The sequence below is a fragment of the Indicator indicator genome, chromosome Z (assembly GCF_027791375.1).
Source record: "Indicator indicator isolate 239-I01 chromosome Z, UM_Iind_1.1, whole genome shotgun sequence".
NCBI classification, from domain to species: domain Eukaryota; kingdom Metazoa; phylum Chordata; class Aves; order Piciformes; family Indicatoridae; genus Indicator; species Indicator indicator.
The window spans coordinates 74,696,628-74,711,575 of NC_072053.1; the positions used below are offsets into that span (position 1 = coordinate 74,696,628).

Consider the following 14,948-nt stretch of genomic DNA (forward strand, 5'->3'; position numbering starts at 1 on the left):
CCACAAAATTACACATTAATTCAAAAATTATAAAAAAAAAAAGAACCTGATGTAACCCTCCAGTCAGTTTTCACTTCCCCTTTGATGCTCTGGGCTCTTACCTGGTGCAGTTTTGTAAGACACAGTTCTGGTGGGCATGGGTGGAGCGCTCTTCATAACAGGGCTTGGTGCCACCTGCAGACCTTGCCGCTGCCTCTTCAGCTCCTCTTCTCGTTCCTGGGCAGCTCTGATCTCTTCTTCTATCATTGACAAAGTCCGCTGCTTCCTCGACCGTAACTTGAAAGGGCCCACGGTTACTTCAGACTCCTGTGTGGCAAGGATGGAGGCAGTGCTCCTCAGCTCAGCTGCCTCTGAGTACTTGCTGAAATAGCTGACTTCATGCCTGTTTTCCTCCACAAGGAACGGCTGGCTGGCTGAGTACACGGGCGACTGCTGTGAACTCTTCCCTTCCCTGAGTCCTGAGTCTTCCTCTTTTGAAGTCTTTGGTATAGTATCCTTTTTTTCCTGCACAGGTGAAGACACCTGGGGTGGTTCAAACATTGGGTTCTGCTGCTCCTTGGAGGATGGAGCTGGCCTGGTAGTGGCTGGCTGCTCTCTGAACAAAATCTCCTTCTCTGCCGTGATTTCTTCTTCCTTGCAGTTTGTTTTATCCACCTGCTCAGCTATGGCTTGTTGGATGGCATTTTGAACCAGTAGGCCAGCATGGTACTCCAGCTGGTCATCAATCAGCATGGAGTCTGCCAAGGCAGAGGAAGGTGAGTCACAGCCTGGGTCACTGAATGACTTGGGGATGCCTTCTCCCCTGCCCTCCGCTGGAGTGTCAGCCTGCGGTGTCTGAGGCAGGGAGAAATCAGCCAGTGAGCTTTCCTGCAGGGCGCTCATGGTTTCATTGGAGGCACCGCTGTCACTGATGTTATCCATGCTGAAATCATTAGAAAGGGTCTCCAAGACAGTAGTATCCTGAGACCTGACAGACAAGTCATCCAGGCCAGAGTCAAGCTCCTCAGGAGGCGAAGAAGCGCTGCCTGACTTTGGGAACTGGTCTAGCACGTTCTGTCCCTCATCTTTCACCACTGTCAAGACTGCTCTTGCGCTCATGAATTCTCCCTCCTCTGCCCACAGTTTTGAGGCTTGTCCAGCTCTGGGACTATCACTGCATGGCAACTCTTGCACTGGGTCAGCAGTGGTAGTCTGAGCATTTGTGTCATCTTCTGAGGTACAGGAGACCTTCTGTGCTTTGACAACAGTGGCATTGTTACAATCAGGCTGTCCTGTCTGCCCATACACTGAAACGGGTCTTGTCACGGAGGACAGTGGCCTGTCTACCTGTGAAGGATTGAGGCTTTTGTAGAAGGGCTTGATGGAGAACATTTTGGGTGTTCCTGACCGCCTCGATGGGGCCTGACCCTGAGAGGGACCTGAATGCTCCATCAGCTGGAACTGCTTCCTGGCAGCTGAGAAGTCAATTTGCTCTGTAACAATATCCTCTTTCTTGATATTAACTAGCTCTGTAGGCACAAAGGAGCAGCTGACCTGTCTGGAGGATGTTGGTGTTGCACCTTGTTGCTGCTGTCTCTCCTTGCGTTCCTTGTACTTCTTGTGGGATTCTAGATGCTCCTCATCCAGTTGATCCTCCAGAGTCTTCTCTTGGGGAGGGTTCCACCATTTGGCGGCAATGTTGGGGTTTTTCTTGACAGCCTGGCTTTTAATGAGTTCCCTTCTTTCCTTTTCAAGTTCCATCATTTCCTCTGATGGTCTCACTTTACGGACCCTGTATTTTTCTTTCTCTTCCTCATCTTCAAAGAGCTTTGAGGGCTTTTTGTCTTCATGGAAGGCTCGTAGTTCAAACTTAGCCTCTTTCTTAAGGGTAGTAAGAGTTGTTTCTCCATCTTTAGAGGATCTTCTAGAACTGTTTGAAGAAGTGGGACTTCCTGGCACCTTCAGACTCTCCCTAGTGTCCTCTTTCACTCCACCCAAGGAATGGCCATTAGATTTTGGGTTTTCATCTGTTTTGCTAGCATCACATGGTTCAACTACCAAAGGTGCTTGCTTGTTGGCTACATTTTCTTCCCTTTCACTGGATACTGAATCATTACTGACATTAACAGATGCTCCTGATCCATCCATAACGGAGACTGAACTTAGTTCAGGGGAGGATGTCCCATTAAAGGTATTATCTGCAGCAGAATCACAACAATTTGCCTCCAGCACTTCATCTAAGTATCTGATTTCTTTAGCAACTTCACTGTCCAGAGATTCATGCCTGTCCTTAAGTCCATTGTGGCTGGCAGCAGGGGAAAAGAAACGGGTTGGATTGTCTATGGGATGCGGTGAAGCCACTGTGGTGATGCTTTTATGTTCAGAAACTGGAACTTCAATTTCCATTTTCTCTTCCTTTGTAGCAAGCACAGTAGCTGGCTCCAAGAAATTGGCACAGTTTTGGTCTCTGTTTTTTCTCAACCTGATGTCATCCTCAGGGATTCTGGAAGATTTCTAAGATAAAAGAGAACAAAACTATGATGAAGTCCTAATAATAAAGTTGGGTTTTTATTTCCCCCACCCCACCGTAAACACCATCTGGAAAGCAAATCCTAGGACTCCTTAAATTTGAGATTAAAGCAGCCCCTCAGAGCCTAGGAATGAAAGGCAAATCATTAACACAAAAAATAGAAAGTTACCTAACCGTAAGCTGGACAAGGCTTATAGTATGACAATGACAAACTTCCGTTTAAGCACCTCCCATCTGCTTACCATCCTCACTTTGTCATTATTCATGTCTATGTCTTAGCTTGCCACTAAAAAGGAGCTTTGGATTTCCAAGTTATTATTGACTTAGTAGTTTAGGTTCTTCAGAGGTTTGCACATGCAGGACACAACATCTATCATTTAAGAAAGATGTTGAGTTGTTGGAACGTGTCCAGAGAAGGACAAGAAGGCTGGTGAGACTCGGTCTGGAGCACAAGCCATATGAGGAGCGGCTGAGGGAGCTGGGGTTGTTTAGCCTGGAGAAGAGGAGGCTCAGGGGAGACCTTATTGCTGTCTACAACTACCTGAAGGGAGGTTGTAGCCAGGTGGAGGCTGGCCTCTTCTCCCAGGCGGAATGAGAGGACACAGTCTCAAGCTGTGCCAGGGGAGGTGTAGGCTGGATGTCAGGAAAAAATTCTTCACAGAAAGAGAGATTGGCCATTGGAATGGGCTGCCCAGGGAGGTGGTAGAGTCACCGTTCCTTGAAGTGTTTAAAATAAGACTGGATGAGGCACTTAGTGCTACGGTTTAGTTGATAAGATGGTGTTAAGTAATAAGTTGGACTTGATGATCTCAAAGGTCTTTTCCAACCTGGTTAATTCTGTGATTCTGTGTGATTCTGTGATTTTGCTATTTTTAAAACGCTTTCTGCACTTCAAAAAAATCTTCTAAAGCTTCTAGAGATGAAAAGTATTATTTATCCCATTTCACAGAGATGCTAACACGCAGGAAGAGTGGGCAATTCATCCCAAGTCAGGAAAAAGGACATGGCAACAGTGGGGATGCTAATTTCTAGTGAATCAAGCCTGGTCATCAAACACAGGATAGAATTACACAGCGCTGTAAGCACATGGGATCTTTCTTCAGCCCACACGGAAACCCACACGCAACAGGATCTGAGAGACAGGAAGCATTTGCAACTCCCATGGCATGAAGACCACCACAAGGAGCATGACAGGGATCAGTCATGGTCTCCTCCCTCCCTCCCTTTGCTTTGATCTGCAATGCAGATGTACAGGATTCGTATTTGTCCCTGATGTGTAGCCTCTGCTCTCAAGGAGAGAATTGAAAGAGACGCTATTTACGTTCAGGTAAAATCTTGACCAGATTTTAGTGGTTATGTGGCCTACTCAATGTCCTTTGAAAAAAAGTCTGAAGGAACTTCTGATTATGTTCATTAGTGTCTCCATAATTCTTTACTGCTGGAAGAAAAAAAAAAGAACCCAAACCAAATAACAAAACAAAACAAAAAGAAAGGTCAAAAGGAAAGATGAGGTCATTTTCAACATTGTTCTTCAAAAAGAATTTGCCAATTCTTGCTAACTTTTCCTAACTCCTGAAAGCAAGATGAGACACATCTTTTCACTTTGACTAACATTTTAAAACAGAAACTTGGTATCTATCTAAGGTCTCAAGCTCTCTTTCTACATGTGTTTCTATGTGTGAGGCAGGGACTTCAGAAGCAAATGGTACTGACCCAACCCTGTGAATTCAGAAGCCACCCAACAAAGGCACTGTTGTCTGGTATTCACCTCCTGCATGCTATTAATACACACTGTAGCAGAAAATGATCAGCTAGGAGCACACTATCCCCTAGCAGTGACCTGAACAATCACATTGTCTCTGGGTTTACATAGGCAGTAAAATGCATTTGACACACACCTTATGGAATTATATTCATCCAACCAGAAGTGCTTTTTCTAAAACACTTTGAAAGACCTTTCTGGCTGATTTTGTAGCTGTCCACAGTTGAAGAGAACACTGGCTTCAGCCATTATAGATTTTCTTATTAATTGTGCTTAAAAGATTGGGAAAATCCTTTAAGAACAACCAACCAAGCAGCTTTTATCTATAGATTTTATTTGATACACTTCACAGGTTCCACTTGCATTTTATTTCTGTTGAACCTAGAAATTCTCCAACAGAAGTTTCTAGCAGTGCTTCACTTAAAGCATATTACATTAATATCTACATGTGGCCAGTTCCTTCTTTAGCCCTATTAAAGATATATTCAAGAAATCAGATGTTCTGCAGACCAATACAGAACAATCAGTATAAAAAGTCCTTACTTTTTTTGAGTGGGCATAGCAGGAATAAGAGAATAAACTTTCTATTAACTAAAAGGGCAAGAATTGCTCTTTATTTGCCTGCAGAGCTCCAGGTATCATGACTCAATCGGTACTCAGGTGGCAGTGAAGACTGCAACACCTTTCTGATATCTGCTCTACCTTTTTGGGACAGTCTTTACTATCAGTACAGGCTGGGGAGAATGTGATGGAGTGTCATCTGGTGGAAAAGGACTGGTGGGTAGTGGTGGATGAAAAGCTGGACATGAGCCAACAATGTGTACTTCCCTCTCAGAAAAATCAATCACATGCTGGGCAGAAACAAAAGTGTGTCCAAAAGAGGTGATTCTGCCACTCTGCTCTGCTCTGGTGACACCTCACCTGGAGTACTGCATCCAGCTCTGGGGCCTCAACACAAGAAGGATATGGACCTGATGGAGAAGGTCCATAGGATGGCCACAAAAATGATCAGAAGGATGGAGCATCTCTGCTATGAAGGCAGGCTGGGACAGTTTGGAGTTGTTCTGCCCGGAGAGAGAAGACTCTCGGGAGACCTCATAGCAGCGTTCCAGTACCTGAAGACATCCTACAAGAAAGCTGGGGAGGGATTGTTTCCAAGGACAGGTAGCAGAAGGACAAGAGGCAATGTATTTAGAGAAGGGTGGATTTAGATTGGACATTACAAAGAAGTTCTTTACATTGAGGGTGGTGGAATACTGGAACAGGTGGCCCAGGGAGGTGGTAGAGGCCCCATCCCTGGAGACATTCAAAATCAGGCTGTGAGCAACCTGATCTAGTTGGGGATGTGCCTGCTTACTGCAGGGAGGTTGACTAAAGCATGTCTACTTCTACCACTCCTTGGAAGTATGAACCATTTCAGATTATATCATGTTTGGGTATCCACGTTAGGGAAAAGAACCACAGGCACAGTATTTTACCAGTTTCTTGATGCGTAAGAGCCCACCCTCTCATCATAGCTCACAATTAAGGCATACACATGTAACTGTCTAATCAGGGCACGCATTTACGACAGTATGCAATTCTGAAAGTGCATGTGTCTGTGCAATTAGTGTGGCACATGTAATTATGTAGTAAAAGAGACAATTATGCAGTAAAACCTACCAGGAAACACTGCTACTTATGGGAGGAAGCCTTTCCTTCCCAGAGGTTAGTAACTGAGCAAGGAGAAGGGCTCTCAGCAAGGCAGAGAAGCCAGGGAGGAATGCTAGAGGAGGGAAAAATATGATTAAAAATACCACCCATTTTTTTCCCTCAACACATTCTGGCAGATTCTGGGGACAACTCTGCAAGGCCATGGGAATGACAGTATGCTCTGGACACTCCTGTGGGGAGCAGAAGTCAATCTACTGACTTGAAGAATCACACTGAATCACATACAGAATCAACCAGGTTCGAAGAGAGCTCCAAGATCATCAAGTCCAACCAATCACCCAACCCTATCTAATCAACCAGACCAAGGCACTAAGTGCCTCATCCAGGCTCTTCTTAAATACCTCCAGGGACATCCACCCCACCACCTTCCTGGGCAGCCCATTCCAATAGGCAAAAACTACAGCTTGAGACTGTGTCCTCTTGTTCTGTTGCTGGTTGCCTGGGAGAAGAGACCAATCCCCACTTGGCTACAGCCTCCCTTCAGGTAGTTGTAGACAGCAATAAGGTCTTCTCTGAGCCTTCTAACCCTCCTCAGAATGTAACTGAGAAAATCAGCAGGATGAAAGCAGCTGACAAAACACAGCTTTTCAAGACAGTTCGGGCCACACAGCCTGTCCAGCATAATTGGCTAGGTCTGGGAAAATGGCACACATTGGGGTGGTGACAGCATGGATGGGAAGAGGGCACTGGGATGCACGCAACTCCCCTGTCTCAGCTCTCTGGCAAAAGGAGTCGAGCTCGCCAGGGGCCTGCTTTTGCTCCTTGGTGCTAAGTATGTGCCAACAGCTTTGTATTTGCCACCTACAGAGAGGAGGCTTTTCAAAGCCTGCACTATTACAAAGGCCTGTAAATGGGAAAAGGGCTGCATTCAGTTCCAGTTATAGCCATCAATATAGCCTATACACTGCTCATCCATACTCAGATTTTCCAGAAGTTACTGCTAATTTACACCGTCTCTGAATGTGCATTCATTTAAATCAAGATGCAACTGGGTCGTTAAGTGTCATTTCTACAATGCTGCTGCACTTCAGTAAACAGCAGTTATTAGCATCTTAGAGAATTATTAGCATATTTCCTTCTTGCCTGAATTCTTCATCTACAAAAGTGTGTGTGTTTGGGCAATCGGCTCTTTTAGAAGGATAAAAAAAGTGGGTGTGCTACTAGCAAGACCCAGCAAATGCACTGCCAGTGCCTGCCTTTGTTTGATGCAATGTTACATGCATAGGACAACAAGTGGGAGGCAATCTTTCTGAGCCACACTGCCATTATTCTGAAGCGATGGGGGGTGAGGCTAGAGGAGGGTGGGAAGGGGAGCAGGGAGAGAGAGGAAAATATTCAACTAAAAAATATTTTGTGGTTTAAAATGTCTCAAACACTGTTTCCTCATGGCAGGCTTTTACCAAGCGCTCCAGCCACGTTTCAGGACTGGTTTAGATGCTGTTGGTCTCCTGGCATCATTAGCATTGTTGACTTTCCATTTTTTTTCAGGTCTCATCTTCCTTTGGAGATGTCAAGTACTGCACCTGCCTCTCCTCCCACTGCCTCATGACTGAGCCAGTTACTCCTCTGTTCTTGGATCTAACTCCGGGGCCCACCATACCTCTAGAAATTTTAGTACAACGTTGTAACTTAAAATTATTTTTGCCTATGGTTGATTGGCTAATCCACACCTCCTTGCTGATGTCAGTCATCTTCTCTTCACCTACTGTCTTGGCCTGCCTCTCTGACGAGGTAATGAAAAGGAATCAAATGATAGATTTACTAGGGGGCTGACTGGCAAAGCTTCAAGAGAGCAGCTGCTTTCATTCAGCTCGTCCTTTTGAAGAATGCAGTCACCATCTGCATTGCACATGAAGCCAGACCCAAGCACTGCAAACACACAGAAGTCACTTGCACCTCTGTGCTTCCAGATGATCACCCTGTCCAGTGAGAAAACACAACCTAACATAAGTATTGCTCCATGCTAGCTAGCAAGAGCAAGTATTTCTTTAGAGAAGTCATGTTACATAGAAAGATGGAACGAGACCGAAGTGTTGCAGTTCACAATGAGCAACAAAAGCAAAAGTAGAGTTGTACAAGGTACTAGGATCCATCCCTCACAGCTCATGTTCGCTTTCACACATCAGGGGTTCAGAAAGTTACCACCACCCTACCTCATCCCACATGACAACAACAGGGGGATGGGATCCAAAATGGCAGTGCTCACTCCATCAGAGCCAGGCCAATCAAATCACCAACAAATGTTCTTTGGCTACCTTCCAAGATGAGACCCAGGAAGTCAGCTACCTGAAGGATGTGCATAGCTATGGTGGATCCTCCTGTACCCCTTCAGGGAATCCCACAGGCTTAATTACCCCTCTGAAATGCCTGTACACTAACACATGCAGCATAGGAAATAAACAGGAAGAGACAGAGATCTGGGTCATGAAGACATGATCTCATTGCAATTACAGAGACATGGAGGGATGGCTTGCACGACTGGAATGCTGTCATGGACAGCTACATACCTTTTAGGAAAGACAGATCAACAAGGTGAGGTGGTGGAGCTGCTCTTTAAGTGACAGCACAACTGGAATATATTGAGCTCAGCCTAGAGGGGAATGAAAAATGAGTCGAGAGCTTATGGGTAAGAATTAAGTGGCAGGCTAACATGGGTGACACTATTGTGAGTGTTTGCCACAGGCCACAACATCAGGAAGAAGTTGATGAGGCCTTCTGCAGGTAGCTGAAAGATGTCTTCTACAGACAGCCTCATGATCACATGCCCTGGGAATTCTCACGGGAGACTTCAACCACCCTGATATTTGCTGGAAAGACAACACCGCAAGGTGCAAACAGTCCAGGAGATTCCTGCACTGTATTCATGACAACTTTTTGACACAGATGGTGAAGGTGCCAATGAGAAGAGGTGTGCTGCTGGACCTTGTGCTGGACCTTCACATCTGGCTGCAGATGTAAAGGCTGGGGGCAGTCCTGGCTGCAGTGACCATGACATGGTGGAGTTCTGGATCCTGTGTGGAAGAAGCAGGGCAATAAGAAGGATTAGAACCCTGGACTTCTGCAGAGCTAACTTTGGCCTCTTCAGAGACCAACCTGGAGGAATCCAAGGTCCCTAGAAGGTAGCAGGGGCCATGAAAGCTGCTTAATATTCAAATACCACCTCCAAACTCAAGAGCAGTGCATCTCTGTGATTAAGAAATCAAGTACAGGAGGCAGGAGGCCTGCATGGATGATCAAGGAGCTTCCAGAAACACTCAAATTGAAGAGGGAACTCTACAAGATGTGGAAAAAGAGATGGGCCCACGTGGGATGAATACAGGAACACTATCAGAGCATGCAGGGATGCATCAAATAAGGCTCTCTTGGAATTAAGCTGACAAGAGATGTCAAAGACAAGAAGAAAGGCTTTCTTAAGTCCATCAGTAGCAAAAGGAAGTCTAGGAAAAATGTGGAAAAAATGTGGGCCTGCTGCTGCAGGAGGTGGGCACTCTGGTACGGGACTTATAAAGAAGGCAGAATTACTGAATACCACCTTTGCTTTAGTCTTCACTGCTAAGACTGGCCCTCAGGAAGCTCATATCCCACAGGTTAAAACAGAAAATCTGCAGAAAATAAGACTTTCCCTTGGTTGAGAAAGATTGAGTTAGAGATCAGTTAGGCGAGCTGGATACCCACAAATCCATGGGCTGCAATGGAATACACCCAGAAGTGCTAAGAGAGCTGGCAGATGCTGCTGCTAAGCCACTCTCCATCATATCTGAAATATCATGTAGAACTGGGGAGGTGTCTGAGGACTGTAGACAACAGTCACTCCAATCTTCAAAAGTGACAGTGACACTCCAATCTTCAAAAAGGGCAAGAAGGAAGACCTAGGAAGCCATAGGCAAGTCAGCCCTGGAAAAGTGATAGAACAGCTCGTTCTCAATGTCATGTCTAAGCATGTGGAGGAAAAAGAAGGTTAACAGGATTGGTCAGCATGGTTTCACCATCGGGAAATCATGCTGAATCAATCTTATAGCCCTCCATGATGGTGTGACTAGCTGGGTAGTCACAGAGGGTACATCCCAAGGAGAGCAGTGATGCTGTCTGCCTGGATGTCAGCAAGGTATTTGACACTGCCTCCCCAAACATCCAAGTAGGGAAGGTCAGGAAGTGTTAGTTAGATCAGTGGACAGTAAGTTGAACTGAGAATTGGCTGAGTAAGAGAGCTCAGAGGATTGTGATCAGTGGCAGAGAGTCTAGTTGGGAGGCCTGTAGCTACTGATGTTCCCCAGGGGTCAGTACTGGGTCCACTTTTGTTTATCATATTTGGCAATGCCCTGGGTGAAGAGACAGAGTGTACCCTCAGCAGATTTGCTGATGATAGAAAACTGCAAGGAGTGACTGACACACCAGAAGGCTGTGCTGCCATTCAGCAAGAAATGGACAGGCTGGAGAGTCAGGCAGAGAAGGACCTCACAAAGTTCAGCAATGACAAGAATAGTGTCCTGTACCTGGGGTTTCAGGAACCATGTGTTTTCCTTAAAAACAAACAAACAAACCCCATCCAAACCAAACAAAAAAACCCCACAACCCAAAAAACCCCAAAACAACCAAACAACCCAACCCCTCCCCAACAACAACAAACCCAAAATGCCCCCAAACCCCCAAAACCAAACAAAAAACAACAAAACCAAACCCACAACCAACCAAAACCCAAAACAAACAAAAAAACCCACAACAAAAAAGCCCCGAACCAAAGTGTTGTCTTCTTGCTTCTGTGTGAAAAGTTTCCCTTTTTCAAGACAGTATTTTTATATTGACTCCTAAAAGTTTTAGAAAATACTTTTGAAAGTGTTTTCAAAAAAACTTACCAATTTTTCACTTAATGAAAATTGACAGAATTCAAGTACCAGGAGAGAAAAGAAAAACAATAAATCCCCAAATCCAGGCTGCCCAACTTTGTTGAATTTAAGACATTGGGCACATGCTGGCAATACCTTGAACAGTTCCATTTATAATCCATTCAGAGGCACACAAAAGGCAAAACCTTGCCTGTTCCTCTCACAGTGCAGTACACAGTGTCGTCAGTGCACAGATGGAAACCATTTCCAATGACTGAAATGTGTCAGCATTGAGTGTCACAACTGACATTTGCTGTAAGCAGCTCTCTATGGTCTTTAGTGACTTGTCTGAGGTAGCCAAACAGTGCTATGGACAAATTTCCCTTATGAAAAGCTAAGCACCTCAGAAATCACAAGAATATAGTCTAAAATCAATACAACTGCATACAACCTCCCCCTAAGAAGCTGTGAGAGGTCCTTCTGGAATACAGACATAGTAAGGGACATGGGGATATACTCACTGCCCAGACAAATGGCTACTTGGGAGTGCCTGCTGTGTGACATTTTATGAGTGGTTTTTTGTATGTCTCATTTTTTAGGTCTGTTTTAGAGGAGTTGTGATTGCATTTACTCAGAAAATGTGAAAGGGTTTGCAATATTCTTCAGCTTCCCTACATGACATACAATAAAGCTCTTATCAAATCAAAGCCCAATCTCCTTTTGCTGCTATAATAAATTAAGGATGGAGAAAAATGGCTCAAAAATTATGAGTAATGATGTATGATTGGATATGTTAATGATGAGCACATAATGAATGATATTGTGTTTTTCCAAACGTGTCTTTATAGCTCCAGTATTTTCTGTGCCCTCAATGTCAAACGGTTAAGTTTTAACTCAGCAATCCAGAATCCATCTTTGGAATAAACCTTTGTACTTCCAAGGTATGCAAATTTAAATCCAAGGTATGTGAATTGAAAGCAGTTTTCCACAGATAAGAAGCTATGGATCCTTTATGCCCTTTATTTTCTCTTATGCCCTAAAAATAAAGATATGGTCTTTCTGTGAAGAATTTGCAGTCCTAATGACTGGATTTCAACTATTGCTATAGGGGCAAGAAAAACAGCTATCTTCCTTCTTTAAAGTTAATTCTTGTGCAGCTCCTGTGGGAAAAATAAACCCCCAAAAAACCACCACCACAAAAGGCTAACTACTTTGTATGAAATATATTAATTGCTGCAAAGAACTGCAGTTGCACAAAGCACCTGCAGGAATGATGTGCTTTACACAGAAATTAAAATTTATAAACAAGAGGCTGCTAACTTCAGAATTAAAGGAAAAAAACCCAACACAGCACATCACAGAAGTGATTAGAATACAATGGTTACATAGCTGACACTAGGGAAAGTGATCCAAGGGATGTACACTACAGTGTGTGGGGCTGGGCAAACTCTTTAGTTCTGCAGTAATCAAGAAACCTGTCATTTTAGGAAGCAGTGACTAAATTTTCATTCAAAAACTGCAGCATCACTTGGTATTGCCACCTCCCAATCCCCCATTTTCCATCAGCATCCAGGTAAAAGGATGCTTTGAAGAGTTTCAGAATAGCATTTTTGACACATGATAAGAACTGTGAGCTCCTAGTACCCATGAGATCAGTAAATTGGTGATAATATGATTTCAGGTACAAGAACCTGCATTCAAAAGACCATTCTCTTGTTCTCTGCACTGTTGGCTTCTTGTAATGTAGGTCAGCCTGAAAGTGCAACTGAATTAGAGCAGTAAATGCATGCATAAGAAGGCATTTCATCCAGAAAAATGTGTTCCTTCTCATCACTCTCATCAGTTCAATGCTCCTTTCATTTCCAAATTGATTGCTTCACTCAGCTCCCTAGGACAGAATGACCAGGACAGTACACCCCGTGTGAGGGCATGGGAAATAAACCAATGCTGCAGAGAGACAGCACTAGATTCAAGGTCAATACAAACATATTAGCATATTAATCAACCACACCACCACAGATGGTGAGCACTTTTAACCTTTGTACACATTTTTTTCCTAAGGCTTACTTTTCTGTGGCTTGCCTCTAAAATCTATCTTTGCTGAAACAAGAATTAAATGCTTCCAACAGCTGGGATATTTGGTTTACAGAGAATGTGGTGCCAAGTCACTTAAAATGGTAAATACAATTTCCTGAAGCAGTCTCCAGTGCTACCCAAGGAAGTGCAACAGTTTGCTGGAGTAAATGAAGATCACCACATCCAACTTACACATAAGGAATGTTAAATAATTAGGAATTCATCCACTACCTGACAGGGAATACAAAATATTATAAAATCCTTAAGGAACAGAAGAAGAATTTCTTCTTCATAGTTGAAAGACACAGATGAACTCCTGTACCATGAACCAGTGCATTTGCAGAGTCCACTGGTAAAGGCTCCCCACAGCATGTGCTGGAGGATCTGAAGTGAGAGCTCATGGCTCTGTCAGTAGCACTCTCTCACATTTAGCCTTTGGTTTGATGTCAAGTGAAAATGGAGAAATCCCAACTCAATGACAGAAAGATATTCGGCTTAACAGAGTGTCCAATACAGATACTGAGTTGAGCAGAAAACACCTTCTGAATGCATGCATGAAAAATTACTACCTCACAAAATGCTGCAGTTGAAATCTGCCCAACACATGTCAAGGATGGAACAATTGCTCTAGTAAAGCATGATCTAATCCCAGTGGGGAGGGGAAAGGACGCCAAACTAAGCCTTGCTTTTAATACTCTCTAACCCATCTAGATAATGTCAGCACAAGGAAAGGGTGACCTTTACGGTCACTTGCATGAAAAAAACAATGAGACAAGGGGATTTCCAAAATTCCTTAGTCTTTTCAGTCAGGCACTGGGGGGGTGTGTGTGTGTGTGTGTGTGTCCTCTTCCATCTAAAGAATGGAGCTACAAGCCTCCTCAGCAAATGAAAGATATAGAGAAAAATACCAGCATATTAATCATTTTGGTCCAAGAGAAAGGGACCTTCTGACAAAAGAATTTGGGCTAGGCAGGGGCAGGAGGAAGGCAGCAAATGAAGACAAAAAGCCCCACAGTTCACTTAGGGCTGCTAGGAAAACTGACCTAATACGTTGGAAGAACAGAGGTAAACCTGCCAGAAGCACACAAGTAAGCTTTCTGAGATGTATTAGTATTAAATTAAATTATTCTGATATTCTTTCACTTGCTGATAGAGTTCTGAAAATCCCTCCTAAATGGCCCAAATGGCATTTTTTGAACAAAGACACATGATGTCTCTAAACTGGAGCTCATTCACCACTTACTTTCAATGGCAACATTGCAGGAACTGAATCCTTTAACTGAAGCAAGGACCAACAAACCTCTGCAAACAAAGACTAAGGTAGATTATTTTTCACTTTTTCACTTCTCTCCTTCAGAAATTCCAGCTGCTGGAGATCATACTGCATTTAACTACTTCTTAAAGCCTAATTAATACTTGCAGCACTTCTAATGGGCATGGCTGTTCAGTATCTACTGGAGTTAGACAGGAATGATGTGGCAGAGAGAGGGCTAAAGGAATAAATTGTGCTCAGAAATGTGAAAAAAGTCTAAACACCTATTTCTGTTTGAGAACTGAAGAAGGTTAAAAATTATTATTGATGCTTTGCCTCTGTGAGTAGGACTTCTTACCTCTGCTCTCATCCATTAGGTTAAGACCCATCACAGCAAAATCTCCTTACACATAGGTATGTCTAGATAACTGCACATGGTGCAGCATGTCTCACCTGATGGTAGCCTGCTCTGCCTGGAGCACAAAGAGCACAACAATGTTTTTCTTTCACTGCAGGCAGTGAGATTTGGGAGAGTTACAGCACCAGGACTGAACCAGCCAGTGGCTTGAGCACCTGGTGCTTTATCTTCCCATTTTTTCAAGGAAATGAACTCATTTTAAAGCTAGAGACCCCTATGGAACTCTGTATAAAGGTAGTGTATGTTGTGGCTTAAAAAGGTGCCAGTTTATATTTAGCTTTACCCAAAATGTATTTTAGGCTGTTACCTTCAGATCACTGAACATTATCAAAGGAAAACTGAAAAGACATCAAGAAAGAGGAAATCTAGCCTAATCCTAGCTCAAAAATCGTTTG

The 14,948-nt window shown here is 43.8% G+C and overlaps 1 protein-coding gene across 1 annotated transcript in view; it reads right to left on the reverse strand.

Moving 5' to 3' along the window:
- PALM2AKAP2 (PALM2 and AKAP2 fusion) overlaps nucleotides 1-14,948 on the reverse strand; it is a 232,959-nt gene that overhangs the window by 17,416 nt on the left and 200,595 nt on the right. Inside the window, exon 10 of the mRNA XM_054397627.1 lies at nucleotides 102-2,493. Coding sequence (XP_054253602.1) covers nucleotides 102-2,493 — 2,392 coding nt within the window. The remainder of the gene's footprint in view (nucleotides 1-101; nucleotides 2,494-14,948) is intronic.